Source organism: Dioszegia hungarica, assembly GCF_025882075.1.
Source record: "Dioszegia hungarica strain PDD-24b-2 chromosome Unknown MKK02contig_6, whole genome shotgun sequence".
NCBI classification, from domain to species: Eukaryota; Fungi; Basidiomycota; class Tremellomycetes; order Tremellales; family Bulleribasidiaceae; genus Dioszegia; species Dioszegia hungarica.
In genome coordinates this window covers 1,893,529-1,920,393 of record NW_026515768.1, presented here as the reverse complement: position 1 = coordinate 1,920,393, position 26,865 = coordinate 1,893,529, and the positions used below count along the sequence as shown (strand labels likewise).

At 57.1% G+C, this 26,865-nt stretch overlaps 11 protein-coding genes and 1 non-coding gene across 12 annotated transcripts; 8 read left to right on the top strand and 4 right to left on the bottom strand.

The window, feature by feature from the left end:
* Positions 1-127: 127 nt before the first annotated feature.
* On the top strand, positions 128-3,584 carry MKK02DRAFT_42913 (uncharacterized protein; the record flags this gene model as incomplete). Its single annotated transcript, XM_053092204.1, has 13 exons — positions 128-562; positions 609-912; positions 946-1,262; positions 1,296-1,305; positions 1,348-1,457; positions 1,505-1,523; positions 1,556-1,657; positions 1,690-1,743; positions 1,777-2,006; positions 2,049-2,116; positions 2,161-2,309; positions 2,355-2,490; positions 2,534-3,584. The coding sequence occupies 13 exons, from the start codon at positions 128-130 to the stop codon at positions 3,582-3,584; spliced, it is 2,985 nt and encodes a 994-aa protein (XP_052948293.1).
* Positions 3,585-3,795: 211 nt separating this feature from the next.
* Positions 3,796-4,641, bottom strand: MKK02DRAFT_42912 (uncharacterized protein; the record flags this gene model as incomplete). The annotated part of the gene is made up of 2 exons (XM_053092203.1): positions 3,796-4,530; positions 4,579-4,641. The coding sequence occupies 2 exons, from the start codon at positions 4,639-4,641 to the stop codon at positions 3,796-3,798; spliced, it is 798 nt and encodes a 265-aa protein (XP_052948292.1).
* Positions 4,642-5,162: 521 nt separating this feature from the next.
* Positions 5,163-7,082, top strand: MKK02DRAFT_23038 (threonine synthase; the record flags this gene model as incomplete). The annotated part of the gene is made up of 6 exons (XM_053086664.1): positions 5,163-5,231; positions 5,279-5,310; positions 5,364-5,741; positions 5,793-6,603; positions 6,651-6,760; positions 6,827-7,082. The coding sequence occupies 6 exons, from the start codon at positions 5,163-5,165 to the stop codon at positions 7,080-7,082; spliced, it is 1,656 nt and encodes a 551-aa protein (XP_052948291.1).
* Positions 7,083-7,206: 124 nt separating this feature from the next.
* MKK02DRAFT_23569 (uncharacterized protein) lies at positions 7,207-9,440 on the bottom strand (the record flags this gene model as incomplete). The annotated part of the gene is made up of 6 exons (XM_053086748.1): positions 7,207-7,467; positions 7,510-7,590; positions 7,639-7,841; positions 8,005-8,174; positions 8,224-8,793; positions 8,839-9,440. 6 exons carry the CDS (start codon positions 9,438-9,440, stop codon positions 7,207-7,209), a joined length of 1,887 nt encoding a protein of 628 aa, XP_052948290.1.
* A 241-nt stretch (positions 9,441-9,681) lies between these two features.
* MKK02DRAFT_23340 (GTPase) lies at positions 9,682-14,205 on the top strand (the record flags this gene model as incomplete). Its single annotated transcript, XM_053086716.1, has 12 exons — positions 9,682-9,740; positions 9,800-9,981; positions 10,048-10,574; positions 10,798-12,069; positions 12,121-12,360; positions 12,408-12,488; positions 12,536-13,012; positions 13,057-13,483; positions 13,535-13,787; positions 13,848-13,967; positions 14,017-14,075; positions 14,126-14,205. The coding sequence occupies 12 exons, from the start codon at positions 9,682-9,684 to the stop codon at positions 14,203-14,205; spliced, it is 3,777 nt and encodes a 1,258-aa protein (XP_052948289.1).
* Positions 14,206-14,569: 364 nt separating this feature from the next.
* MKK02DRAFT_42908 (uncharacterized protein) lies at positions 14,570-16,478 on the top strand (the record flags this gene model as incomplete). The annotated part of the gene is made up of 6 exons (XM_053092202.1): positions 14,570-14,623; positions 14,682-14,729; positions 14,775-15,091; positions 15,163-15,223; positions 15,275-15,487; positions 16,044-16,478. The coding sequence occupies 6 exons, from the start codon at positions 14,570-14,572 to the stop codon at positions 16,476-16,478; spliced, it is 1,128 nt and encodes a 375-aa protein (XP_052948288.1).
* Positions 16,479-16,844: 366 nt separating this feature from the next.
* Positions 16,845-18,992, top strand: MKK02DRAFT_42907 (P-loop containing nucleoside triphosphate hydrolase protein; the record flags this gene model as incomplete). The annotated part of the gene is made up of 9 exons (XM_053092201.1): positions 16,845-17,093; positions 17,156-17,224; positions 17,273-17,302; positions 17,345-17,779; positions 17,822-18,248; positions 18,323-18,575; positions 18,622-18,741; positions 18,792-18,850; positions 18,910-18,992. The coding sequence occupies 9 exons, from the start codon at positions 16,845-16,847 to the stop codon at positions 18,990-18,992; spliced, it is 1,725 nt and encodes a 574-aa protein (XP_052948287.1).
* A 199-nt stretch (positions 18,993-19,191) lies between these two features.
* MKK02DRAFT_42906 (uncharacterized protein) lies at positions 19,192-20,065 on the bottom strand (the record flags this gene model as incomplete). The annotated part of the gene is made up of 4 exons (XM_053092200.1): positions 19,192-19,559; positions 19,608-19,679; positions 19,752-19,955; positions 20,005-20,065. 4 exons carry the CDS (start codon positions 20,063-20,065, stop codon positions 19,192-19,194), a joined length of 705 nt encoding a protein of 234 aa, XP_052948286.1.
* Positions 20,066-20,303: 238 nt separating this feature from the next.
* On the top strand, positions 20,304-22,012 carry MKK02DRAFT_36213 (putative mRNA guanylyltransferase; the record flags this gene model as incomplete). Its single annotated transcript, XM_053089374.1, has 7 exons — positions 20,304-20,564; positions 20,789-20,920; positions 20,971-21,054; positions 21,099-21,319; positions 21,366-21,554; positions 21,603-21,774; positions 21,827-22,012. 7 exons carry the CDS (start codon positions 20,304-20,306, stop codon positions 22,010-22,012), a joined length of 1,245 nt encoding a protein of 414 aa, XP_052948285.1.
* Positions 22,013-22,243: 231 nt separating this feature from the next.
* MKK02DRAFT_t39 lies at positions 22,244-22,315 on the top strand. Its single transcript has one exon. It is a non-coding gene; the product is annotated as a tRNA-Asp (tRNA).
* Positions 22,316-22,632: 317 nt separating this feature from the next.
* MKK02DRAFT_42904 (CybS-domain-containing protein) lies at positions 22,633-23,881 on the top strand (the record flags this gene model as incomplete). Its single annotated transcript, XM_053092199.1, has 5 exons — positions 22,633-22,708; positions 22,820-22,912; positions 22,994-23,142; positions 23,491-23,677; positions 23,844-23,881. The coding sequence occupies 5 exons, from the start codon at positions 22,633-22,635 to the stop codon at positions 23,879-23,881; spliced, it is 543 nt and encodes a 180-aa protein (XP_052948284.1).
* A 1,923-nt stretch (positions 23,882-25,804) lies between these two features.
* Positions 25,805-26,513, bottom strand: MKK02DRAFT_23563 (recombination protein Rad52; the record flags this gene model as incomplete). Its single annotated transcript, XM_053086746.1, has 5 exons — positions 25,805-25,936; positions 25,991-26,131; positions 26,186-26,259; positions 26,310-26,329; positions 26,383-26,513. 5 exons carry the CDS (start codon positions 26,511-26,513, stop codon positions 25,805-25,807), a joined length of 498 nt encoding a protein of 165 aa, XP_052948283.1.
* Between the last annotated feature and the right edge of the window lie 352 nt (positions 26,514-26,865).

The following is a 26,865-nucleotide window of genomic DNA, read 5'->3' as shown; positions in this document are numbered from 1 at the left end:
ATACTCTCCGACATCCCCGAGTATCCACCGAGATACGGGCTATCGGTCCCGTACTCCCGAGACCTCACGAGCGCTTCGGCGAGTCGGTCGACGAGGTGTCGCGAGGGCGCTGTTGACTTTGACCAACATGAAATTTCAGCCACTGCTGTCACTGCTCACTACGCTCACACTCGCCTTCGCCATGCAGAACCAGCTGATCTTTGACGCCAAAGCAGCGGCGGGCGGCTTCACCATCGCCAGCAGCGACTATGCGGCACCCCTACTCATCCGGAAAAGCGAGCCAGACGCGCTACACGTCGCGGTCAACACCTTTGCGGAGGACGTCGAGCGGGTGACCGGTGTCAAGCCCAAGGTGTATATCGATACTTTGCCAAAGGATACGAAGGGCGCCATCGTCGTCTCTACGGTCGGACTGGCGGGTGGGAAGGGGGATGGAGCTCAGCAGGCGTTTTCTGCTGGAGGCGACGACTTGGCGGGGAAGTGGGAGTCGTACCGAGTCAGCGTGGTGAATGGACAGGAGTATGGGGCGGAGCAGGTCCTGGCTGTGACTGGTAGTGACAAGGTACGTCTGTAAGAGGACAGTGCATCGAGCTCTGCTGACTACACAGCGCGGCGCGATCTACGCTCTTTATACCCTCTCCGAGCACATGGGCGTCTCTCCCTGGTACTGGTGGGCCGATGTCCCCTCGCAGAGCCAATCCCACATCGCTTTTCCCTCTGACGCCACGTATGTCCATGGACCGCCCGCCGTCAAGTATCGCGGCCTCTTCTTGAACGACGAGCAACCCGTCCTCTGGAACTGGGCGCGAGAGCACTTCAAGATGGGCGACAAGCCGCCGTTCCAGGTTGGGATGTACGAGCGCTTCTTTGAGCTCCTTCTCCGTCTCAAGGCGAACTACGCTTGGCCAGCTAGTAAGTTTACTACCAAGTACGCGCTGACGCCAGTGTGGGCAAGTATGTTTGCTGCGGACGGTCTCGAACAGCCGGGCGGCAAGCTTCCCAAGGAGGCGATCCCCGGTCCGAACCAGGCTCTCGCGGACAAGATGGGTATCGTCATGGGCACATCGCACCACGAACCCATGTCTCGGAACCAGAAGGAGTGGACGACGTGGTCTGAGGGCGCGTGGAACTTTGAGAAGAACCCGGAAGAGCTCACTGAGTTCTGGCGGTATGGGGCTGAGCGGGCCAACGGGCTAGAGACCGTGTTCACCGTGGGAATGAGGGGTGATGGAGATCTGCCGCTGGATGGAGCCAACATCGAGGTGAATAATTGTGTGGGACAGAGCTGACGGTAGTTGCTCGAGAGTAAGCCAAGCTACTAGCATGCAAAGCATAACTGACCAACAGGAATTACGTCGGTACAGCAAAAGCTCCTCAAAGACCAGTATGGGGAGATCAAGGATATCCCTCAGCTCTGGGCTATTTACAAGGAGGTCATGGAGTACTACGCCAACGGTGTAAGTCTAGTCTTCGTCTATGAACGTACTCAAGCTGACTATCACAGCTCAAAGTTCCCGAAGAAGGTACGCTCGTGACACGTCTAAGCTGATCCCAGTCACCGCTCTCATCGCTGATGACAACTGGGGCAACCTCGTCGCCGTTCTCCCGGACGATCGCCGCAAGCCCAAGGCCGGAGGCATCTACTACCACGCCGACTGTAAGTCTCCCTCTTGATCAAACTGACATCAGACGTCGGAGACCCCAGGGACTACAAGTGGATCAACACCGTGCCTCTCGCTAAGAGTGAGCTCCCCCCTAAAGCATAGCTGACGATAGTGTGGGAACAGCTCAACGTCGCTCTCTCGTTTGACATGAACGAGATCTGGATCCTGAACGTCGGAGACCTCAAGTTTCTCGAGACGCCCTTGGAGTTCTTCTTGTCTATCGCGTATGAAGGGCGGGCTACACAGCGAGATGGGATGCTGGGCTGGTTGAAGGGCAGGGCAGAGCGGGACTTTGGTGAGGAGCACGCTGGTGAGATCGCCGAGATCATGGCGCTGTACTCGGTGAGTTTTCCTCTTGTCGACTGGTGCCGTGCTGACTGCTAGATCTACGCGTCGAGGAGAAAGGCGGAGCTGCTTGACTCGGAGACTTACTCCCTCGTCAACTTCAACGAGTGAGCTATGCCCTTATCCTGCTTCGGATCAGGCTGACCGGCAGATCTGACCGCATCCTCCAAGACTGGCAGGACCTTGAGGTCCGCGCGGCCAAGGTTCACTCCGCGCTCGGTTCACGTCAGACTGCCTTCTACGAGATGGTCCTCGTCCAAGTACAGCTCCAGACCAACCTGAACCGGCTGTACAACTCGGGTAAGTACCCTGCCACTCGCTTCAAGGTCGCGCTGATAAAGGCAGCTGCCAAGTCCAACCTGTACGCTACTCAAGGCCGGACCGCTGCGAACCGTTTTGCCCAAGACGCACTCGACTGCTTTGACCGGGACGAAGAGTTGACGCAAGAGTTCAACAAGGTCGAGAATGGCAAATGGAACCAGTAAGTTTTTCCTTTTCCCAGCGGGGGCTTCCTGACTCTTCAGCATGCTTTGCCAGACCCACATCGGCTACCAATACTGGCAGATGCCAGTCCGTAACAGCATGCCCCCCACCTCCCGTATATCCAAGCACCAAGCGTCTTGGGCGAACGGCCATCTCATCAATGTACGGTATACCGTCGAGAACTGCCTCGGAGCGTGGCCCGGAGACAACAGACACAACTGCCCTCTCGGATACGCATGCCCCGACCCCACTCTTCTCCCTATGGACAAATACGGCCAGCCGCGGTGGGTCGAGGTCGGCTCGGGCGGACCGGAGGACGTCAACTTTACAGCCAAGGCGGATCAGGACTGGGTCAAGGTTGAGCCCTCATCTGGTCTCATCAAGAAGGACGGGTCGACGGACACCCGGGTCTACATCTCGATCGACTGGAGCAAGGCCAAGGGCGACGCGGCGCACGTCACCCTCGAGTCGGACGACAAGGCGGATCCCATGATTGTCACCATTCCTCTCCGGTACCTCTCTCCTCCGTCCGACTTCCGCGGCGCGGTCCAAGGCGACGGCTACGTCTGCCTCGAGGCGTCTCACCACCTCAACACCTCGTCTTCATCCCACAACGGGACCGAGTACCGATGGGAGGAGATCCCGTACTATGGTCGTACCCACTCCGGCATGTCCGTCTACCCCGTCGAGAACTACCGGCTCCCCGCGTCTGTGCGTCCTAGTATACGGTATGACTTTTGGTCTACCGCCTCGGAAGAGGCAGAGCTCATCTTCCACCTCGGTCCCACCAACAACTACAACCTCGGGAGCCGCCTCGCATTCGCTATTCAGATGGACGAGCAGGAGGTGGTGGAGATTGAGCCGATCCCCAAGGCGCCGCTGGGCGAGTTGTCGGCGGACTGGGAGGACATCGTGGCCAAGGAGATGAGGGAGGTCAAGGTGAAGGTCAAGCTTGGGAAGGAGGGGGTACATACCCTCAAGGTGTTTGGTGTGACGTCGGGTATCGTGCTGGAGAGGGTCATGGTGGATCTGGGAGGGATTGCGGAGAGGGGATATAGCTACTTGGGTCCTGTAGAGAGCGTGATCGTGTGATAGATCTAGACGTATGGACTTTAGGCAGTAGGTTCCGCATGGATCAGCTGCGGGTATCAAGATCTGCAAGCCTCTCGCTGGCCGGGTGTCTATGACTGGTCGAATCCCTCGTTCCAGCCTGTACAATGGTGAACTCGCATAGAGTTACTCTTTCATGAGACTTCCTTTGACCTGTAAGCACGCTACATGATGATCTATAGCTACATGCTGTTTACTTGTCCGTTGCCTCCTTGTACATGCTCCCGAAAGTCTCATCCCACTTTTGAACCAAATCCTTGCCCATCCCCGCACTGACCGTATCCAGATCCGTCTTCCATCCCTCCTCGACATCCGCCATAAACTCGTCGACCGTCAGCGCCTTTGCCCCCTTCTCCTTCTTGTTGTCATCCGGATCCGTCCTATCCCTGTGCAGATCCGTCCCCACCGACGGCGGCACGATCTCCACCACCTTGATTTTGGTACCCGCATCCCTCAGCTGTGTCCGGAGGTTCGTGGTGAACATGTGCAACCACGCCTTGGTCCCGTTATAGTTTGGGTTGATGACGCTAAAGGGGTTGAGACCGAGTACGGACGATACGTTCATGATGACCGCGCCGCCGTCCAATTTGGAAAAGTGGCGCTGGACGAGGAGGATGGAGAGGTGCATGGGACCCCGGATGTTGATGTCGACCTCCTGGTCCGCCTGGGCGAGGTCGAACGAGTAGTCCGGACCCAAGACTTGGAATGGACGCTGCACGCCGGCATTGTTGATGAGGCAGTCAAGGTCCGGGTGGTCCGCGAGGACCTTGTCAAGGAAGGAGGGGATAGCGTCGACCTTGCCCGTGTCGAGGACGTAGTATCCCGCCGCCCCGAGCTCTTTGGCGGCAGAGGCGAGCTTGTCCTCCGACCGGCCGGCAAGGAGGACCTTTTTGCCCTTCTTGATCAAGGACTCGGCCATGGCTTTACCCTATACATGTCAGCTGAATATGGGGAAGGGAAGAGAGATACAACTCACAAGGCCTCCACTGCCGCCGGTGACGAGCGCGCATTTGAAGGAGAGGGTGGAAACAGGTGCCATTTTCGCTGGGGGTTTGGGACGGGATTGTGGGTGGTTGAGGGAGGGACCACGCATGAGTTGCTGATTATGAATGGGTGAGCCTCATAGCACATCAGCCAAACAGTGGTTCAGAAAGCCGGCTTTGACGTCACTAGAGTAGTGGAGGAGTGGAGGAGGCCGAGGTCTGCCGAAGTGGAGGTCAGCGCATCCCCCGGGACTGCGACCACCAAGACCAGCTGACAACATCCTTCCGACATGTCGTCTTCAGATTCTCAGACCGCTGCAAACAGTCAATGTAGCGCTCCATACACCATCACTGCCGCAGACCTCCGGGACCTCCGAGCGAGAGCAGATGCATATGATGGGGGGCTATGCTTCAAGCGCCGGTAAAGATGCCCATGCGGAGCCCCGTTGTAAATGCCGTAAACCCCTTGCCCCGTTGACTCGAGCAAGCAAAAGTCGGGATCTCCCTACAGTTGCCCTACAGCAGACTTGAACTCTCCTCATTACCCACTGACAAGACCCATAAGCACAGCAGCAACATGTCTGAGCAGCAAGAAATGCGATACTTCTCTACTCGCGGCGGAAAGGAGACATTGAGCTTCGAGGAGGTGAGCTCTCAGCGTTTTCTGGGAGGGTTCGGCGCTGATTTGCTCAGGCGGTATTGACGGGTCTTGCCCCTAATGGAGGGTACGTCCAGCTACCCTGAGCAATTGATACTGAGCATAAGAGCTGATCCGAAGACTCTATATCCCCACGCACATCCCCGCCCTTCCGGCAGACTGGCAAACCGCCTGGTCCTCCCTCTCATTCTCCGACCTCTCCCACAAGATCCTCTCCCTCTACATCCCCGCCTCGGTCATCCCCTCGTCGGATCTCAAGGGTCTCATTGACGCCTCGTACTCTACCTTTCGGGACGAGAAGACGACTCCCCTCCGCCAGACTGCGGAGAATGAGTATGTGATGGAGTTGTGGCACGGCCCCACGTGGGCATTCAAGGATGTCGCGCTGCAGTTCTTGGGGAACTTGTTTGCGTTCTTCTTGAAGAGGCGGAATGGAGAGAAAGAGGAGGGGAGGGAGGCTTTGACCGTTGTGGGCGCAACGAGTGGTGATACCGGAAGGTAAGCTGGCATGTCGCCCACCAGACAGGCGGAGAGGGAACTGACGGTCAGCGCGGCCATCTACGGTCTCCGTTCCAAGCCCGACGTATCCATCTTCATGCTGTACCCCGACAACCGTGTCTCTCCTATCCAGCTCGCACAGATGGCCACTATCCCGGACGAGAACGTACACGTCGTCGCCGTCGAAAACTCCGATTTCGACACCTGCCAATCTATCGTCAAGACCCTCTTTTCCGACCCCACGTTCAACGCGACGCACCGCCTCGGTGCCGTCAACTCCATCAACTGGGCCCGTATCCTCGCTCAGATCGTCTACTACTTTTCCGCCTACTTCCAGCTCCCAGAGGATAAGCGGGACAAGGTCCAGTTCGTCGTCCCCACCGGTAACTTTGGGGATATCCTCGCTGGATGGTTTGCCAAGAAGATGGGTCTGCCGATGGGCGAGTTGGTTGTCGCGACCAACGAGAATGACATCCTGGAGCGGTTCTTCCGGACGGGGCGGTATGCCGCGGAGGATGCCGAGGACGTGACGGAAGAGACGAAGGAGCAGGTCAAGGAGATGATTCCCGCCCAGGGATCATCGGATGGGAAACAAGCGACCAAGGCGCATTCAGGCGTCAAGGAGACGCATTCCCCCGCGATGGATATCCTGCTCTCGAGCAACTTTGAAAGGTTGCTTTATTATCTTGCGGAGGAGACTTGTCTGCCTGAGGGCTCGGCTGAGGAGATGCGGGTCAAGGCGCAAGAGACGCTGAATGGGTGGATGGGGCAGATGAAGAAGGATGGCAAGGTGGATATGGGAAGTAAAGTCAGAGAGGCGGGATCCAGGGATTTCTGGGCAGAGCGGGTATCAGATCAGCAGGTCAGCTATACAATTTGCGTGTGACAGGACAAAGCTGATATCATCAGACTGTGGAGGAGATCAAGCGATACTACGCCCGCAAAGAGTTCGGCTCATACGTTGTCGACCCACACACCGCCGTCGGTCTCGCAGCGCAAACTCGATCCGCCAAGAAATCGTAAGTCCTCCCTTCGCGCTAGCTACCTTTTCCTCACTCCGGTCTAGAGCCCAGCTGACCCATCAGCCCCTCATCCACATGGATTACCCTCGCTACCGCCCACCCCGCAAAATTCTCCTCGGCGGTCGAGCTCGCGCTCTCCTCCGCATCCCCCTCATTCAACTTTGACCGCGATGTCCTGCCCGACTCGCTGGCGGAGCTGATGGGTATGGAGAAGCGGATATACAAGGTGCAGGGGGAACAGGGCGTCAGGGAGTTGATTGAGAAGGTGGCGAGGGAGAAGAAGGGGGAGAAGGGCGGTAAGGCGGCTGGGTCTATATAAATTCGCGACGTGATGGGGAGGGCGAGCGGTGAAAATCCTATCCTGTTGTTTGACGGGAAAATTTAATCTCAGGGGACATGGGGAGTGAGCTCGAGGTCAATGCATAGATAGGTTGCTTCGGATATCAAGAGATCCCAGACTTCTCGTCCTCGCTTCCTATTGAAAACTGACCATCCCCAGCGCTGACTGAATGTGAAGGAACAGGTATTGGAAGAGGCGACGCGTGTCTGTCCAGCTGAACTGTCGATTCTCCCGTTTCCTTGCCTCTTGCGCTCGATCCGCCTGCATCGCCCTCTCGGCCCTCGGCGAGCGCAATTAGGCGCGCGAGGACTTCACCCTGCCGATCAATGACCCTTCTAAGCGACCCTATCTCCTCCAGCAGAACCTGATGAGTCAGCTCGGAACCGGTCAGATGCAGGTGTCTCACCAGTTGATTCTTGGCCAATTTGATATTGGTCAGATCCCTCCCTTCCGATCGTTCTCGGTCCCTCTCGGACCCCCTCTGCCCCTCGACTCCAAGAGACGCTCCGCCGAAACCCATATCTCCAACCCCGACCCCATCGCCCATCCGCAATCCCAGCCCCGTAGCCCCCTGAGCTGCCGAGGGCATCCTCGAGCTGACGCTCCCAACGCTGCTTGCTGCGCCGCTTATCGGCGCTGACCTACCAGTACGGCTGGGTCCGGCTGTAGCATTGTGGGAGTAGGGTGGTAAGACGGAGAGTGTCTCGTTGGAGTGAGAGGGAAGTAGAGGGCGGTCGTCTGTGTCGTTGTCGAGGTCGATTTCTTGCATGCCGACGTGCGGATGGGCCGATGGTACGGTCGTCCCGAGAGAGGCAGGGAGGGGAGGTGTGGGTGATGGAGGGGTCTCGAAGCTCCGTCGTTGTTCGGGTGATGCCTGGACAGTTCAGTGACGGTGAGAAACAGCACGAGGTCGCTACCGGACCTACTTGTCTCTGAGCGGTCTGTGCTGTCATTGCGTCAAAGACGATCGCAAAGTTCCGGCCCAGAACGAAACTTGGGAGAGCGATGAGGAGGAGGCCGAATAGGAGGAGTGGCATGGTGAGGAGTTTGCCGAGGAATGATCGAGGGACTCTGAATGGTCAGCTAGTCGCCCATGAATATACGCCGATAGACGACTTACACATCCCCATATCCCACTGTCGACATAGTCACAAGCGCAAACCACGCCGTCTGCGGGATACTATCAAACAGACTCGGATCCCCATCGGCATCCAAGAACGCCCCCACATTGGCGTCCCACGTTCCCCTCTCGGCAAAGTAAATCAGTGTCGAGAAGAGCACGAGCACCAGAAGGATGAAGAATGAGATGGCGCCCAGCGCATCCTTACTCCGCTGCACGGCAACGTACATGACCTCAATAGTCAGAAGCATTTGATTCTGATACTTGAAGGCCCGGAAAACGCGGAGAAGCCGGAATGTCCGGAGGATGGTAAACCGGAATAGGATGCTGGTGTCTTCTTCGCGTGCGACTTCGATGTAGTATGGTAGGATAGCGAGGAGGTCGAGGAGCGGGAAGAAGGAGGTAAACCATGCCCAGAAGGAGCGGGCCGAGTCGGCGTGCGCGAGACACCGAGCGAGGTACTCGATGGTGAAGAGGACGACGAGGGTGGTGTCTAGGCCGAAGAGGGTTTGGATGGAGGTCGGGTGGAGGTGGAAGGTGGGTAGCGTGGAGAGGGTGGTGAGTACCACGCTGAAGGTCAGCTAACCCAGCGAAATGCCAGACACTCGAACTCACCTGAAGAGGATAGCGCCCGTGACGAAGATATGGACAAAGAATGCCTCCCTCCCGGATCTTGGCTCCTCCATGAGCAGATACAGTCTCTTCCTCCATTCCGCCTTGATCCCCCTCGCGACTGTATAGTGATCCTCCTCTTCCGGGTTGAAGCCCAGCATGTGCCCAAAATCAGGTACATGGACCTCCTCGGTTCTCCCTGGCGTCCCACCTCCACCTCCGTCCTCATACCCCACCGTATCCCTCGGGACCGTATCTTCATTGAGGAAGTTGGCCCACGCTCCTCTGTGCGGACTCCCCGGACTCCCTTGGAGGGATATAGTCCGCCTCCGACCCCCGGCCGGACGCTTGGACGTGGGCGTCGTACCGGCTAGCCCAGACGAGTGCGGTGCGGAGAAGAGAACGTTGGCACTGGCGTCGGTATTCTGGAGGGTGAGGGTCCGAACAGAACGGGGTCTGTGGCTGGAACCCGAGGGTCTACTGTGTCCAGGACCGCTGAGTCGCCGAGGACGCGAGGTGGGGGTAGAGGGGCCAGCGAGGGCAGGGGGGTACGAGGAGAGCTCGTATGCTTCTGCCTGACGCGTCGGGGATGGCGGATAGGCCATCTCTTCTGTCCAGGAGCTTGAGCGAGGCGTTCCGGGTACGCAATGTGTAGGCGTGAACGCGAAGGACAAGAGGGACCCCTTAGCGCTGGATGTGTTCGGTGTATGCGCACGGACTGCCAAAATTCCTCCTTTGCTCAGCTTTGCAGAATTCACTAGTACTCCCAGCCACTGCATAGCGATATTATCTATACCTCAAAGACCTAAGTGGCAACAGCTGTACTACCCTAGCGATACAGAAGCAATGCCGCCCAAGAAAGGAGCAAAGAAGGGAAAGAAGCAGGATGATGATGACGCCTTCTGGTGAGCCAGCTCGTGGCGCTCGCCACCGATCCAGAAGCGAGCTTGCTAATGAAGATCAGGGAGGCCAAGGCTGCTGCCCTCGAATCGGGGCTCAAGTCGCCTGCGGCGGTAGAGGAGGATGAGGAGTTGGTGAAGCCCGTTGCGAAGGGAAAGGGAGGGAAGAAGGCGGCGGGGAGTATATTTGATTTGCTGGATGAGGGGGATGTAGGCGAGGGGGACGATGATGAGGGAGGTGGCGGGGGTCTTTTGGTGAGTATTTGACAGAGCATTCAAGCTATGATGTGGTCTCCGAGGAGTTGGCTGATAGCGCAGGCTACAATCCAGGCGAACGCTGCGAAAAAAGACAAGAAGAAGAAGGGCAAGAAGGCGCCCATCGACGAGGACGGAGAGGTACCCGAAGACTCTGCACCAACTGTCGATCTCGCAGATACCCGGGCGAACATGGACGATGAATGGCCAGAGGACAGTGTCAAGCCCAAGAAGGGCAAGAAGGACAAGGCGGGCAAGAAGTCCAGGAAGGCCGCTGAAGCTGCCGAGGAGGAAGAGGAGGAACCAAAGGGGATAGAAGAGGCGCCAGTGAAGGATCTGGCGGATGAGTGGCCAGAGGAAGAGGTCAAGCCGAGGAAGGGGAAGAAGGGGAAGAGTGGGAAGGGCAAGAAGGCGGATGAGGAGGAGGATGAGCTGGATTTGGACGCGGAGATAGCCAAGGCCAAGGCTGAGAAGGAGGCGGTTGCGGCGGCGGCGGCGGCCAAGAAGGCAGAGGAGGAGGCTGAGGCGGGTAAAGCTGCCGGAGAGGAGAACGGGGAGGGAGATGATGGGGATGATGGGCCAAAGGTGAGCACTACACGCCATGATCTCTTATGCGCCCGTGATTCCCTCTATGATGTTACCTGACTCTCCCCGTACCCAATTCTAGCACCCCTACCTTTTTCTTAATATCTCTATCTCTCTTCCCCCTACTTCCTCCCATGTCCACTCGCTCTGTTTCCAACTACTCCTCGCCTCCCCCCTGATCGGATCGTGACTTGACTCTGCATTGCCTAGCTGACGCTCACAGATTCTCACCAAAGCTCAAAAGGAGAAGCTCAAGAAGGAGAAGGAGAAGGCCAAGAAGAAGGCTCAGGCGCAGGCAAAGAAGGGAGATGCGGCGCCCGCTGCATCAGAGCCAACACCGGTCGAGCCTACCGCTGCTCCCGCACCCGTCGAAGAAGCGGACGAAGGCGACGACGCGGACGATGGCGCTGCTGGCGGGTCGAAGAACAAGAAGAAGAAGAAGAAGCCCGCTGCCAAGGCCGAACCCGCTCCTGCTGCTACTGGCGGCAAGAAGGTCTCCGCCCATATCGCGGCCATGCAGGCGGCGATGGTGGAGAAGCAGCGGATCGAGGCGGAGCTGAAAGCTGCGGAGGCCGAGCGGATCCGGAAGATTGAGGAGGAGGATGCGCGGCTCGCAGCCGAGGAGGAGAAGATTGCTGAGGCCAAGGCGGCCAAGAAGCAAAAGGAGAAGGAGAAGCTGGCAAAGGCAAAGGCGGAGGGTCGGATCTTGACACCTCAGCAGAAGAGGGAGAAGGCGGCTGCGGAGGCGAGAAAGCAGGCGATGCTGGATGCGGGAATGAGTGTCGCGGGGTTGCAAGCGGGTGGAGCTGCGCCCAAGCGGCCATTCACAAAGAAGAAGCCTGTCGGGAAGGGCAAGCAGGCGCCAGCGGCGGACAAGAAGGACGAGGCTGCGGCGGCAGAGAAGGAGATTGCGAGCCCGCCCGCACCTGGATCGCCCACTTCAGCCGCGCCCGAATCGGCCAAGCCTACAGAGGATGGCGATGATTGGGACAAGTCGGAGGATGAGGCAGCGGTGGAGAAGATGGTCGATGGGGTTTCCAAGCTGGCGGTCGAGGATGAGGATGATTGGGATAAGTCATCCGAGGACGAGGCGCCACCAAAACCCGCCCCGACTCCTGGCACCGCTGTCAAAGCTCCCGCTCCCGCTTCCGCACCGGTTGCCGTATCCGCACCTTCCCCCAAACCCAAAACGAACGGTACCGCCAAACCCGCCGTTCCCACCACAAACGGCAAGTCTGCACCCGTCAAGGACGAGTCCTCGTCTGAGGAAGACAGCTCTGACGAGGAATCTGACTCGGACGATGACTCGGATGACGATTCGGACGAGGAGTCTGATTCTGAGGACGAGGCGGAGAAGCGGAAAGCTGTGGCTCTGGACAAGATCAGGCAGAGGCAGAAGGAGGCAGAGGCAGCCAAGAACAAGGAAGATTTGAGATCTCCAATTTGTTGTATCTTGGGGCACGTCGATACGGGAAAGACCAAGCTTTTGGACAAGGTGAGTTCTGTCCCTCTCGGAGATTGTATCGAGAATAAGCTGATCATTTAGATCCGTCAAACCTCGGTTCAGGAGGGAGAAGCTGGAGGAATTACCCAACAAATCGGTGCCACCTTCTTCCCGCGAAAGGCGATCCAGGAGAAGACTGCCGTTGTCAATAAGAGCGGCGAGTACGAGGTCAAGGTGCCCGGGTTGCTTATCATCGATACGCCTGGACACGAGTCCTTTACCAATCTCCGGACGCGAGGTAGTTCCCTGTGTAACATTGCTATCCTCGTTGTCGACATTACCGTGAGTTACTGAATCACACGCACTGGACGGAGGAGCTGATAATGTAGCACGGCCTCGAGCCCCAAACTATCGAATCGCTCAACCTCCTCAAGAACGGCAAGACTCCGTTCATTGTTGCGTTGAACAAGGTATGTGATTTAGATCCATTTGAGGTGATGACCTGGCTAATTTCTAGATCGACAGGATGTACGGCTGGAAAGCGACAGAGAACGGTGGTTTCCGCGAGACGCTCGCCAACCAATCCAACTCTGTCAAATCCGAATTCGCCGACCGAGTCGCCAAGACCAAGCTCGCGTTCGCTGAGCAAGGTCTTAACGCCGAGATCTTTGACGAAAACAAGAACCTCGGTCGAAACATCTCCCTCGTCCCCACCTCGGCCATCACCGGCGAAGGAATCCCCGACATGCTCATGCTTCTCGTCAAGCTCACGCAGGAGCGGATGAACCAGAGCCTCATGTACATCTCGGAGCTGGAGTGTACTATTCTGGAGGTGAAGATCATTGAGGGGTTGGGGACGACGATTGATGTGGTGTTGTCGAACGGGGTGATGAGGGAGGGAGATAGGATAGTGCTGTGTGGTATGGACGGACCCATCGTCACTACGGTGCGAGCGCTCCTTACGCCCCAGCCCATGAGAGAACTCCGAGTCAAGGTATGTTCCACGTCGGCATCACTATGGCTCAGCTGACACCGTAGTCTGCCTATGTCCATCACAAAGAAGTCAAGGCCGCTCTCGGAGTCAAGATCTCCGCACCCGGTCTCGAAAAGGCCATCGCCGGCGCCCGTCTTTACGTCGCTCAGGATGACGACGAGGTCGAGGCGTACAAGGATATGGCCATGGAGGATCTTACCAACCTGGCCCGGTTCGTCGCCAAGAACGGCAAGGGCGTGTGGGTCCAGGCGTCCACCCTCGGATCTCTCGAAGCCCTCCTTACCTTCCTCCAACAGATGAAGATTCCGGTCTTCAACTTCGGTCTCGGTCCAGTTTACAAGAATACAATTGTGCGGGCGGCGACGATGCTGGACAAGGCGCCGGAGTATGCGGTGATTTTGGCGTTTGACGTCGTTATTGAGAAGGAGGCGGCCGAGTTGGCGCAAAAGGGCGGGTTGAAGGTGTTCTCCGGTGAATTACTACTTTACGGGTTCGGGCGAGAGAAGTAAGCTGACCTTCCAGCCATGATCATCTACCATCTCTTTGACGCGTTCACAAAGTACATGTCCGAGGTCACCGAGGCGAAGCGCCAGGCCGCAATGCCAAATGCCGTTTGGCCGTGCCGCCTCAAGATCCTCCAGGCTTTCACCCACAGAGATCCGATTATTCTTGGCGTGGACCTCATTGAGGGCACGCTGAGGGTGGGTGCGCCAGTGGGTGTGGTCAAGACGGACAAGGAGGGGGGGAACAGGGAGATTATCAAGCTGGGGAAAATGTATGTTTTGTCGTTGCCGCCACAACGGGCGGAGAGTAGAGGTGATAGCTGATATTGCAGCACGTCAATCGAAATCAACCACAAGCCTTTCGAGGTGGTGAAGCGGGCCCAGATCGGGGCGGGTGCGGCAGTGAAGATTGAGAGGGCACCGCACGAGGCGGCGAAGCTGTATGGGCGGCAGTGAGTTTTAGTCTGCTCAGGATATGAAGGGGTCAAGCTGACATCTCAGTTTCGACGATAAAGATGAGGTTGTATCTTTGCTTTCAAGACAAAGCATTGATACGCTAAGTGAGTCACATGATACCATTTTAGCGACGGGATGCGAGCTGACTTGTCAGAAACAAACTTCAGGGATAAGGTCGATCTGGCCGATTGGGCCTTGATCAAGAAGATGAAGGTGGAGCAGGGGATCCAGTGATTTCGAGGGCCGGGGTGCGCCATGTGTATCTTGCAAGCATGGGTTGGGGTATGCACTTGTATCTTTCTCCCAGTCTCCGGCAAGCTCTGGCACCTCGCTGCAGCTGGTCGGCCAGCGGCCTGGTCACGTACACGAAACGCCACACCTCATTCCTCGCTTACGTCATTTTCGGCTACCCAGGCTTAAAGCTTCGGATCCGCGCCGTATCATGCAACTGCGACTCGATGCTGCCAAACATGTCTCAGATACCCAGCTATATCAGTCGATACCGCCGCTCCAATTTCCTCTCTTCATACATATCACACATCATGAAAAGGAGCATAACTCTCTTTGATACCAGATATACACAGGAACAACCGATTCAATGTCGGCGAAAACGTACGAGAATCAAGTCCAAGAGGAGGCGGAAGGTGTGAAGGTGAGTGGCTGCTCTCGCCACTGGGGCAGATTCTGGGCGAAGCGCTGATGTGCGACAGCTTCTCACCAAAGGACAGAAGGAGAAATTGAAGAAGGAGAAAGAAAAGGTGAGTTGCCCGGCTGGCCAGTCATGAATACGCCTGACAATGCAGTTGAAGAAGAAGTCTCAAGCCGCTTCTCGCAAGGCAGGTCCTACTCCCCTAGCTCCCAGCCAGCACAGTGCCAATGATCTCGAAAACTCCGCGTCTGACATCTCCTACCTCGATACCGCGCCTCTCCTACCTACCGGCAAGGCGAAAAAGGTCCCGGCTCATGTTCTGGCCATGCAGACGGCAATGCTGGAGAGGCAGCGGAAGCAGGCGGAGCTGGAGGCTGCGGAGGCGGAGCGGGTTCGGAAGATTGAGGAGGAGGAGGCGATGCTCGCAGCCGAGGAGGAGAAGATCGCTGCGGCCAAGGCGGGATGCCTTTTGTAAGCTCGAATACTGCCTCCCAAGGTCGGTTCCTGAGGGCAAAGCTGATATTTTAGGCGTATGATCAGAGCGATCTGGACCTCGACAAGTTTACGCTCAAGATCGCACATCAGCTCGCTGAAGTCACTGCTGTACGCTTTCCGTCTCTCAGGAACAAGGCACGAGGCTAAGCTGACGCGCAGTTCCCCTGCGATGTCCCCTCGTCCCAAATCATTCTTTCACACCTCAATCAACCCTTCTACCCTACCCTCCAGCACTCAGCACCCGAGCTCGTCGGCGTTGGCGAAACCAAACCCGCTCCGAACCCGATGGGATTCTCGGCCGCCTTTGAGGCGTGCAAAGAGAAGGATGTGCCGGATTTGAGTCTGCCCAGTGCGGCTTCGAAGAAGGCTCGGGTGAAGCGGGCGAAGCAGAAGGAAGAGAGGAGGAAGGAAAGGAGGAGGCGGTCCCGCTCTCGTTGTCATTCCTCGTCCGAATCAAGCTCGGCAGACGCGGATATACCCGGCGTACCCAAGGCTCCCACACTGCAAACCTGCCAAGCCAGCGCTTGGATAGCTGACTCGGGGAGACGTATGAATCACTGTTACTAGTCACGTAGCACGGGCGACAAGGCCCTGGAACGGGCCGGTGCCACGTCTGAACATCGCCGAGTCGCTTACGAGATGAGGAATGAGGATCATTGGATTTGCCACCCAGTGGCAAAGTGCCGCCGAGGCGCTTGTTGAGCATGAACGGTGCTGATGTGGCTCTGCTAGCTCATGAGGGAGATATAACAGCCGTCTAGATCCGTCGGAGCGCGTGGAAAGGCATGCCTGAGGTACTCTATCTTGGCCCACGGGTACTGGGTTTTACCCGGTATATACCGGGTATTGGCCCAATTTCGGCCAAGAAGCAGAAGGAGAAGGAGAAGCTGGTCAAGGCCAAGGCGGAGGGTCGGATTTGACGCCTCAGCAGAAGAGGGAGAAGGCGGCTGCGGAGGCGAGAAAGCAGGCGATGCTGGATGCGGGGATGAGTGTTGCGGGACTGCAGGCGGGTGGTGCGGCGCCCAAGCGGCCATTCACGAAGAAGAAGCTTGTCGGGAAGGGCAAGCCCCCTGTCGCCGAGAACGTCAACGCGCAGGAGATGGAGCAGGACGCGCCGGAATGCGGATCCCTAGGGAAACGTTCGGTCTCAACTTCGTCGTCCCAGGGCTCGACTGTCGGTTCCACGGTCAATGGTGCCCCCGCGTCGGTCAAGTCAACCACGGAGGTTGTCAGCTGGGAAGACTCGGACGACGACGCCGCAATTGCAGTCGAGGACGGGGGAGAGCAAGCGGACGAGACGGCGGAAGGCAACATGCCCAATGGGGATGTCTCGGACGACTGGGACGAGGCTTTCGAGAACTAAGCTCCCGTCGCTCTCGTTGCCCTACCGCTTGCCCCAATCCTATCTCGCAGATTGTCAGATTCGACCCAAACCGACTGCAAAGCTTTAGGCCCTATCATCGGTGCTCTCCCTGGTATCGGCCATCTTCCCGGCGAGGAAGCACTCGGCTCCCTTGGCAATACGGACACTGGCTCGGCGGCGGAGCTCCGCGAAGCAGCAACTCGACTTAGGGTGGAGGAGAAGCAAAGTCAGACTATCGCCGTTGGGAATAGCGAGCAGCTTCGAAGTCCGATCTGCTGTGTCCTAGGTCACGTCGATACGGGCAAGACCAAGCTGCTCGATAAGGTGGGTGATCCCATCCAGCTCCCCTATGAGGGCTGCATGCTGATGTTCCAGATCCGCGAGACCAAGGTCCAGCAGGGTGAGGCGGGGGGGATCACTCAGCAGATCGGCGCCACCTTCTTACCGCGTTCGGCGTTGGCGGAGAAGACCGCCGCCGTCAACAAGGACGCGAGCTTTGCAGTAGAGATGCCTGGAATGCTCATGCTCGACACTCCCGGGCATGATAGCTTTGGTAATCTTCGAAATAGGGGCAGGAGCATTTGTGATATCGCCATTCTGGTGGTGGATATTACCGTGAGTTTCTTCATAGACTGTACGAGGGGAAGTAGGTTAACCAAGTATAGCATGGTATCCAGCCCCAGACCATCGAATCTCTGCAGCTACTGAAGAAGGAGGAGATACCCTTCGTTGTCGCTCTGAACAAAGTGCGTCCGTCCACATTGCGTCTCAGTTGGACTTTGGCTGATCGTCAGACCGACAAGATATGGAAGGACGAGGACGAGGTCTTCACCCCGGACGGCGGTTTTCGTTAGGCCCTCGCCAAGCATTCGTCCGACTTCCGGAAGTTCTTCGGTTTTCGGATCGAGCAGATCAAGCTCGCATTCGCTGAGCAATCCACGAATGCAGCTATCTTCGACGAGAACCCAGAGGTCGACATCGCCAACCGAGACCCAGACGCCGTCGCTTCCCTCGTGCCCGTCTCCGCTGTCACAGGCGAAGGCATTCCCGACTTGCTGAAGCTGCTCGTCAACCTGACCCAGCGGGGCATGCGGGAGGAGTTGATATTCTCCTCGAAGGTGGAGTGTACCATCCTCGAGGTGAAGGAGATCGAGGGAATGGGGACCACGATCGATGTCATCTTGACAAACGGGGTGATGAAGGTAGGGGACAGGGTCGTGCTGAATGGGATGGACGGGCCAATCGATACAACCGTTCGAGCGCTTCTTACCCCTCAGCCGATGCGAGAACTTCGCATCAAGGTATGTACTGCCAAATCCTCTTAGGCTGAGCTGATTCAGTAGTCCGCTTACGTCCACCACAAAGAGGTCCAGGCCGCTCTCGGTGTCAAGATCTTCGCGCAACATCTCGACAAGGCCATTGCCGGCGGCCCGCTGTACGTCGCGGAGGACGAGGACGAGGTGGAGTACTACAAGGATAAGGCAAAGGGAGAACTCAACCCGCTCAACAAGTTCATCGCCGAATCCGGAAAGGGTGTTTGGGTTCAGGCATCTACCCTCGGCTCGCTCGAAGCGCCCCTCACCTTCCTTCAACATGAGGAGATTCCAGTCGCGGACTTCGGTCTCGGTCGCATCCACAGGAAGACGATCGTACGCGCAGCAAACATGGCGGACAAGGCGCCCCAGTACGCAGTCATCCTGGCCTTTGATGTCGAGATTGATGCAGAAGTAGCGGAGTTGGCACAGAAGTCGGGGTTGAAGGTGTTTTCGGGTAAGTTTATGGTCTATGGTCTTCCTTCCGTTGTCAAGGAGGCACGGTAAGAGGAGGCTACGCTGACACCCCAGCTCTGAGCATTTATCATCTCCGAAACGCTTCCAAGGTATACATGGCCGAGGTCGCGGAAGCGAAGCGGCAGGCCGCTATGCCAAACGCCGTATGGCCCTGCCGCCTCAGGATTCTGCAAGCCTTCACCCATAGGGATCCCATCATCCTTGGGGTGGATCTTATTGAGGGAACACTGAAGGTGGGCACGCCGGTGGGGGTCTTGAGGAGGGATAAGGCGTCGGGGCATAGGGAAATAATCAAGCTTGGGAAAATGTGCGTGTCCTCTCTACAAAGCGAGTTGCGGTCGCTGATTGTGCAGCACTTCTATTGAGATCAATCACAAATCATTCGCCGAAGTAAAGCGTGCCCAGATAGGGGCGGGGGCAGCTGTCAAGATCGAAAGAGCACCGCACGAAGCGGCCAAATTGTATGGCAGGCAGTGAGTTCCCCTCTCTCTCAACTAGCTCGGAGGGCAGGCTGACGATGCAGTTTCGATGATAAGGATGAAGTCGTCTCCCTTCTGTCGCGTATGAGTATCGAGACCCTGAGTGAGTCCCAGTCTCAGGTTGGGCTCTAACAGGAGAAGGACGCAGAGCTGATCAGTCAGAATCGGACACCTTCCGCAAGGAGGTTGAGATGAGAGACTGGGCGCTCATCAAGAGGATGAAGGTGGAGCAGGGGATCCAGTAGACACCGAGAAGGGTGTGGGGCGAGTGTATGGGTACTGCTACGCGATGGACTGGATGGATGTGTATAGTAACGACTTTCATGAATTTGATACCCAGTAACAGAAATCACTACTGTGGGCGGTCATCTCATGATCTCATGTTAATATCCATAAGAGGCCCTCGATGAGTCGTTCCCATCAGTCTCGCTCTTACAGCTCTCGCTATACTTCCCGTCTTGGCGTCCCAGGCCTAAAGAACGTGTCCCGCATCTCCTCTTCCTCCTCTACCTCCCCACTCAACCCCCTCCCCTTCGCCCACCTCGTCCGATCCTTCTTTCTCCCCAGACTCGCCAACTCGGCCGTAACACCCCTCTCCCTCTCATCCGTCTTTGCCCCCAATGTCTGATGCCCCACCAGTTCAGGCGGCGGGGCGTACCGATCCAAATCGCCCCGCGTGGATCCGTCGGGGAGGATGACCTGGCCGTCATCTGTACGTGGGAGGGCTTGGTGTTGTGCCTTCAGTCGGGCGGCGTGGATGGTAGAGGAGAGGTGTTGAAAGGTGGTGTAGGAGAGCGAGAGGGCCATGCTGACTGTTCAGTCAGCGGGGGTGAAGAAGGGAGGGGGAAGGAGGGGCTTACGGGTGAACATGCCGGTTCGGACTATACCGACGTTGGCTGCTTTGGTCTTGAACAGCTTCGGCGAGATCAGGCCTTGACACTATCAGCTATCACCCTCCGAGCAGGACACTTGGAGGGAGGCTGTGAGGGAGTGGCGCCACGCACCTATAGCGGCCGAGCCGAACAAGGGCGGCAATATACTCCTCGCGCTAAAGGCCTGAGTCCGCATCTTTCGATAGTCCGCATCGGTGAGTACGTCGCTCGCTTGCGGGCCGTCAGGTAGTGGCAGGCCATCAAAGAGACGAGGACGAGGTGAGTAGGGAGTGTCGGAAGGTGGACGTTTCGTCGGAGAGGCGGAGGAAGAGGGATCTGTGAAGGTCAGCTCGGGCGGTCAGTCCTCGAGAACGAGTGAGCGGACCTGATGTGGGGATACCGCTGTCTACTGACAGGGCACCATCCATTGCTTCTTGCTGTGACATGATGGGCTCAGGTAGCTAATCTGATAAGGATAGAGTGTATGGACGAGTGGTCGATCGATAGCTAGCGACCACCCGGCCGACCTCCACCTTCAAGCTGACCCGAAATCGCCCCCGGAACCGAGACGCGTTTCACCCACCCACCAGCATCAGCACAACCAGCATCACCACTTCGCCCTCGATGTCAACTCACCCGTACCCCACCTGAGCACTCCCCAGTACGCACCCTTGACCCGTCGTAATGCCCACACACTCCCCCATCCCCGATATTCCGGGCGAAGAAGCCGACCCTACCATCGCAGCCTACCTCTCCTCGCGCGTCGCCGAGCTCTGCGGGCTGAGAGAACCTCGGTTCCCCGGCGCTCAGCCGGTCTCATTCACCTCGGGCAGTCTGGATCTGCTGGAGCAGAAGAACTTTTGGGTGTGCGAGAAGAGCGACGGAGTGAGATTACTGGTGTTTGTGGTGATGAATGGGATGTCCGGGGCGCAGGAGGTTTGGCTGGTGAGTTTTAGTCGTAGCGCAAGTATGGGCACGGTGTCGGGGCAGGAGGCGCAGCGAAGAGAGCCGGTGCATTAGCGAGGATCGCGCTGGAACAGTATGGGATCTAGTCCGACGGCTTGTTTCCGGAGCGATAGAGTAAGGTCATACAGGAAGAGACCTATCCTCGCCGGGAAGCCGTTCTAATAACGACCTGCTTTGGTGGTTCCAGTAGCTGACACCGTCAGATAGACCGCAAGCAGCGGTACTTCTCCGTCCAGGGTCTTCGCTTTCCACATTGGGAACGGAAAGACCAGCCTCTCACAGATACGATCTTTGATGGGGAGCTCGTCGTCGATATAGATTCATCAACAGGAGAGGCGAGCTTCTATATCCTTATCCACTCGGTAGAGGCAATGCTGACTGTTAGTCTACGCTGCGCTTCTACGCATTCGACTGCCTAGTCCTGAATGGGGACAAGGTCGTCTCTAAACCGATTCAGTCTCGCTTTGGCGTGAGTACCAACACTCCAGGCGGACCAACAAAGCTAACGACTAGCGCCTGAAATCATGGATCGTCGAACCCTTCAACCGCGCGCTCGCTCAGTACCCCGAATGGCGGGACGATCTCCCATTTGAAGTGGTAGCGAAGGAGCAATTGCTTTCGTACCATATGAAAACGGTCCTCGACGTGCACGTCCCGGCACTACAGCACGGGCACGATGGGTTGATCTTTACGTGTGCGGAGAGCGAGTACGTGATGGGAACGGACGAGAAGATGTAAGCTTGTGGCTCTGCGCGATGGAGCCGACAGCTGACATGGCAGATTAAAGTGGAAACCGCCATCCGAGAACTCGGTAGACTTCAAGCTTGAACTTCGATTCCCGCCCTCCTCGTACTCTGCGCACGATCCGGACTATACGGCCAAGCCTGTGTTCTTATTACATACCTGGCTCGGCCGGGAGGCTTACGAGTACTTTGACGAACTACTAGTAGAGGATGACGAGTGGGAGAAGTAAGCTCTGCGTCCTCCACCCTTTCCCCAGGCAAGAGCTGATATCAGAATGAAAGAGTCAGGGGAACAATTCGATGACCGAATCATCGAAGTGTGCTGGAATACCGATATGGGCGGATGGCGGATGATGCGGATACGAGACGATAAACCGCATGCGAATCACAAAAGTATCATGCAGAAGATACTAGTCAGTATAGAGGATGGGGTGAAAATTGAGGCGGTGAGTTGTCTTTTCTCATTGTGGAGATGGAGAGGTAGCTGACGGGGTTCAGCTGCTGGCGAGGTCAGACTCAATAAGAACCGCATGGAAGACGAGGGAAAAGGCAGGAGGTGCTGCGCCGCCTCAGCAGCAACGGCCACCGCAACCCATAGCGGTTGGAGGGAGAGATAGGGGGGTCAATGGTGGGACGGGGGTGGTGCAGCAGACGCAAGGGATAGTGGCTGGTCTGAGGAGATGAGATTGGTGCTCTATGTATGTACGGGGACGTTGCGCTAGCGAAGTGGGCGACTGTGCACGAGACTGAGGAGCTTGGAGAGGGCAGTCTATCAGGGCGCTATCCGCGTGTGATCATCTCGACCTAACTTGTCCTACAGGATGGCTAAGTTCTGGGGTCTCTGTCAAGTTGCTAATCTAGTTTATGCCATCTATAAACGTTGGCAATTCAAGCTGTACAACAACAAAGCTTGCATCTCTGCTCGTATAACGGTTAGTATGCAACCTTGTCACGGTTGAGACCAGAGTTCGACTCTCTGGCAGAGAGCTTCTTCTTTTTGCCGCGTTCGGGCCCCGGCCATTTTTTTCGTCTACATCGTCTTCGACTCACCTTTTCAACTCTGCATTCGCGCCCTCTGCGCATGCATGCTGCCTGTCCCCATCCTCTCCGATCGAACTATCCCGCCTCGTCCAATTCAGTCCGATCACCGACCAATCAACAAGTCTCCGTTTTAGCATACCGTACACACGCCGGCAGCGGAACCAGATCTCGCCATTCCGATCACACCCGGCTAAAGATACACCCACGAGTACGACCAGCGTCCACCATTGACATCTCCTCCTACTCAATACAGCATAGCCAGCATGTCCACCTCAGCTCTCTTCCGCCCGACCACATCAGCCCTCCGCGCTGGGCTTGGATTCCGGGGCATCCACTCTTGTGCGTCATTCCTCTGAGAGAGGAGGAGCTGGGGGCATTCCGGCGCCCGCGCATTGTTGATGCCCGATGCGGATGACATGCAGATGATGGGATCTAGGCTGACATAGCAAGCGCGCGTCCTCGCTGTTCAGGCTTCACGACCCCGGCTGGACGCTACGATCGATGCCAACGAGACCGCTGGGTTCAAATACACACCAGGAGGACGTAAGTTATTGACATGACCTTGGCTTTCTTCGCCGCGAGTGCGCAATGTGCGCAATGAGAATGAGAACTCATGGACAATAGCGATCCTCAAGGGGACAGTAAACGACGCGACATCGTTCCCGGCCCCTAATGCCGCGCATGGGTCATACCACTGGGCATTTGAGCGCGTGCTCAGTGCGAGTTTGATTCCTGTTATGGGGGCGGCGGCTGTCAGTACTGGGAGTGCTTATGTGAGTTTTGCGATCCTGCGATTAAGAGGAAGACGGGTGTTGTGGGGTGGGTACGATGGTAGGAGATGGAGTGGGTGTCGGGGCGACGGGGAGAGGATCCTCATCGGAGGGGACAATGCGAAGACGAAGGAAATCTGGGAGACTTGGTAGATCTGGGAGAGTGCGAGAGTTCTGATGTGTGGGGAGGGAAGAAAGGGGAGGCGAGTAACGACAAGAGCCTCAACTCGGGCGCGAGAGCCTTGAACCTCTCAATTCCTCCATCCACCCCCGCTTACCCATCACTATCCTACTTTCTGCCATCTCCGTCTTCTCACGTGATGGTGCCACGAACCCATTCTGACCCTACAGCCAATCATCGACGGCGTCCTTGCCGTCTCACTCATCATCCACTCGCATATCGGTTTCGACTCGATCGTCGTCGACTATCTCCACCCACGCAAGTTCCCCGTCATTGGTCCGATGGCCACTTGGGCGTTGAGGGGTTTGACGGGCTTGGCGGTCTGGGGAGTATACGAGTTCAACACGAATGACGTTGGTGAGTTGGCTTTGCTCTGATCTCATTTGTGGATAGGAAAGCAGAGAGCATGGTCGCAGCGCGCAGGGGATGTGGGGTATGGGGCAAGTATGGGTCATGGAGGCAAGCCCGGGGATCGAGGTCGAGATCGGGATACAGCACGAGAGAAGGAGCTGACGTTCTCAAGGATTGACCGAGCTCGTAGCGAGGCTGTGGAGGGCCTAAACGTGCCTAGCGTACGGTTTAGTGTGGCACGGGATGGAGGGGTGTACGGGGCGTGATGACGGAGAAGTTGGGCGTTGCGGTCTCGTCGGTCGAGCTTTGTCTGGATTTGTACCACCTAGATGCACCGCATCAACTATACTTTGGACCTCTCTTCCTCTCAGCTGATCAGGGGGACGGGTCAAAAGGCAACGTGTCGCGTAAAGTCCCCGCGCTACTCTACATACCACTCGTCATGCTGGAAAAGCAGCTGGACGGCCTGAACGGCTGCCTGTTTGTACTGAATTACTGATGGATGCCTAGAGTACACATGATATAGAGTACATCTTAGCCGGTACATACATGGACTATCCAGATGATCTACCACACACAGGCTTCCCTCTCGTCTCGATCCCGCCGGCGGCCTTCAGCCCTCCCCTACGTATTCCCGACATCTCGTCTCATTCCGCCAGACCGCCCATACCATCTGACCACATAGCCTGCTCCACACCGCCTCATATCGCTCTCTGGCGCTTGTTCGCCCCGTCCCACTCTTGCCCCTGTCCCTGTCCCTGCCCCTGGCCCTGGCCTGGTATCTCAATCTCCCCTAACGCCCTCCTCGGTCCGTTCCGCTGTACCTGCTGAACCTGCTGTTGCTGCTGCCCTTGCTGCCCATACTGTCCCTGTTGCCCCGGTGGCCCCTGCTGATGCTGGCCGTACCCTCCGCCTTGCTTAGACGGGGATTTGTTCCTATATCATCAGCATCACCCTGTCCCTATCCTTGTACTGTTCGGGGCAGCTCACGTTTCACCTGAAATAACCCGCTTGATCCCCCTCGCACTCGTAAACCCTCCACTAAACGACATCCCCTCCGGCCCTTCCCCGGCGCCCGGAGCATTCATCCCGACGTCCAATTCGAGCTTTTCGGCGGTTTTGCGAAAGTTACGCGCGCTGGCGGCTCGAGCGGCGACTTGGTCTATACCCCCGGCAGGGATTTTGGGGGACTCGGCCCGGACGGGAGGGACAAGCTGGCGTGCTTGATAGGGAGTAGCATGAGACGTGTGAGAGGTATTGGGGGTGGTGGTGTGGGAAGAAGAGGCTTCGCTAGCTCGTGCGGCTGCCAAGATGGCTTGAGCGCGGGCAGACGATCCGGCATTATTCGAGGTTGGGCGTTCCTGTTTATCAGCTGAGCTGATGATCCAAACGTTTCACTGCTTACTGGAGGCACCATTCCGGGTGGTTTTGGCCGCACTGCCGTCTCGCCGGCACTCGCACTGCTTCCTGAACTCCGAGAGGTAGGCTCATCAGGCACGGCAGGCGGGCCCATATCGGTCATTTGTCGAGCTGGAGCAGATACGACTTCTGGCTGCTGATGGTGTTGCTGCTGCTGTTGTTGCTGTTGTTGCTGTTGCTGGGGTACCGAAGACGGTGCAGACGTACTCGTGCGACTTGGTCCGCTCGCTGTAGTGGCGGCAGGTTCTGGGCGGCTTCGATGTTGGTAGGCTGGTAGAGCGGGACGAGTCGCCTCTGTCGGTCCAGCTGCTGGTTGCTTTGACCTAATGTATCAGCTTCCTGCCCTTTATCTTCGAGCGGATAGCTCACTGTGCTGGCGCCTCCTGCATCCCTGGTATTTCCGCCATATCGACATCAAAGAAACTGTCGTCCAGAAACTCGGCATCAAAGTTCTCGTCCATCGTGATATTGACGGACGTTTCCGCTATGCTGTCGTTGAGGGACCGGAGGGGTGTGCCCGCTCGAGATCGGTCGGACGGGCCGGAAGTTTGAGCGATAGGGGGTAACATGGGCGGAGGAGGTGGTGCCGCGGTGGGCGCAACGGGTGGAGGTCTGCTTCCTCCCGCTGGAGTGAATTCGGGTCGACGTTCTAATTCTTCTGGGCTCCATCGTGGCTAAAGTGTCAGCTAGTGTGTCTGCGAGGACCAGGGGATATTAGCTTACAGGTGGAACCTTCATCTTGGATACATTGGCCGTAAACGACTTGTCGTATAGACAATTACCGAGGACATTGCCGAAGCTCCGTAATGCCCGCTTGGTAGCGTCGGTGACAGCCTCCTTCTTTGCCTGTCTATGTCAGCTGCTGAGCGGACCAAAGCCAATAAAGGCTCGCCAGCTCACCTTGTCCAAAGCAGACGCCTTCCCTCGTACGTTCTCCGCCTGTCCTGAACCTATATCTTCGTGGAATGCGCCGTCTCTGAGCGTTATCCGAACTTGAGCAGAAACGCTGATCGAGCATCTGCCCTGCTCGTTGACGTCGATCTGGTGTACTCAGCTATGCTCAATCCGTAGAATTGAAGGAATGAGATAGCTCACAAAATCGGTGACGAGCGATACTATGGATGATGACCAGCCACTGAAGCCGAACACTTCGTTTGCTAGGTTGATCACTGCAGATGATCAGCCCTCTCCGCAGCAGATACAGTGCATCGCAGCTGACCTTTCCACCCTTCGATATAGCTGCGAAGTCAGCTTGTGCTTCTCAACAAAGTGAAGAAGACGAAGAAGCTCACCTAAGCTTGGGCCCACCGCCCGGTCCCGGTCTCTGCGACACATACTCCGGCCCCAGCTTCCTCGACAGCCTGACCTGCATCTGCGCCAGCCTCTCCTCACTCCACGGCGTTATACTCTGCTGCGGCTGCATGAGATGCGGCGGCATGGCCATCCACCATGGCATCCCATGATTCGACCAATTCGCTCCTCCATCCTCCCCACCGCCCCCTCCCTGTCCCTGTCCTCCTGCTCCACCCATCGACGCCCTTCCCGCCACCTGTTGCCCGTGAGCGGCGTTGGCGCCGTGATGGGTGCTCGGCCCCGCTCGGGAATTTTGATGTTGCATATTGGGACCGGTCGCTCCCAGTCTCTGGACACTTTGAGGGGGGTGCATGAGCTTGCGATCTTCGTATGTCTCAAGAAGGTGGTTCGCGAGGGACATGATAGGGTTGAAGGGGTGATTATGCGCTCATCGGGTGGCGTGTTGGAGTCGATGCGGGATA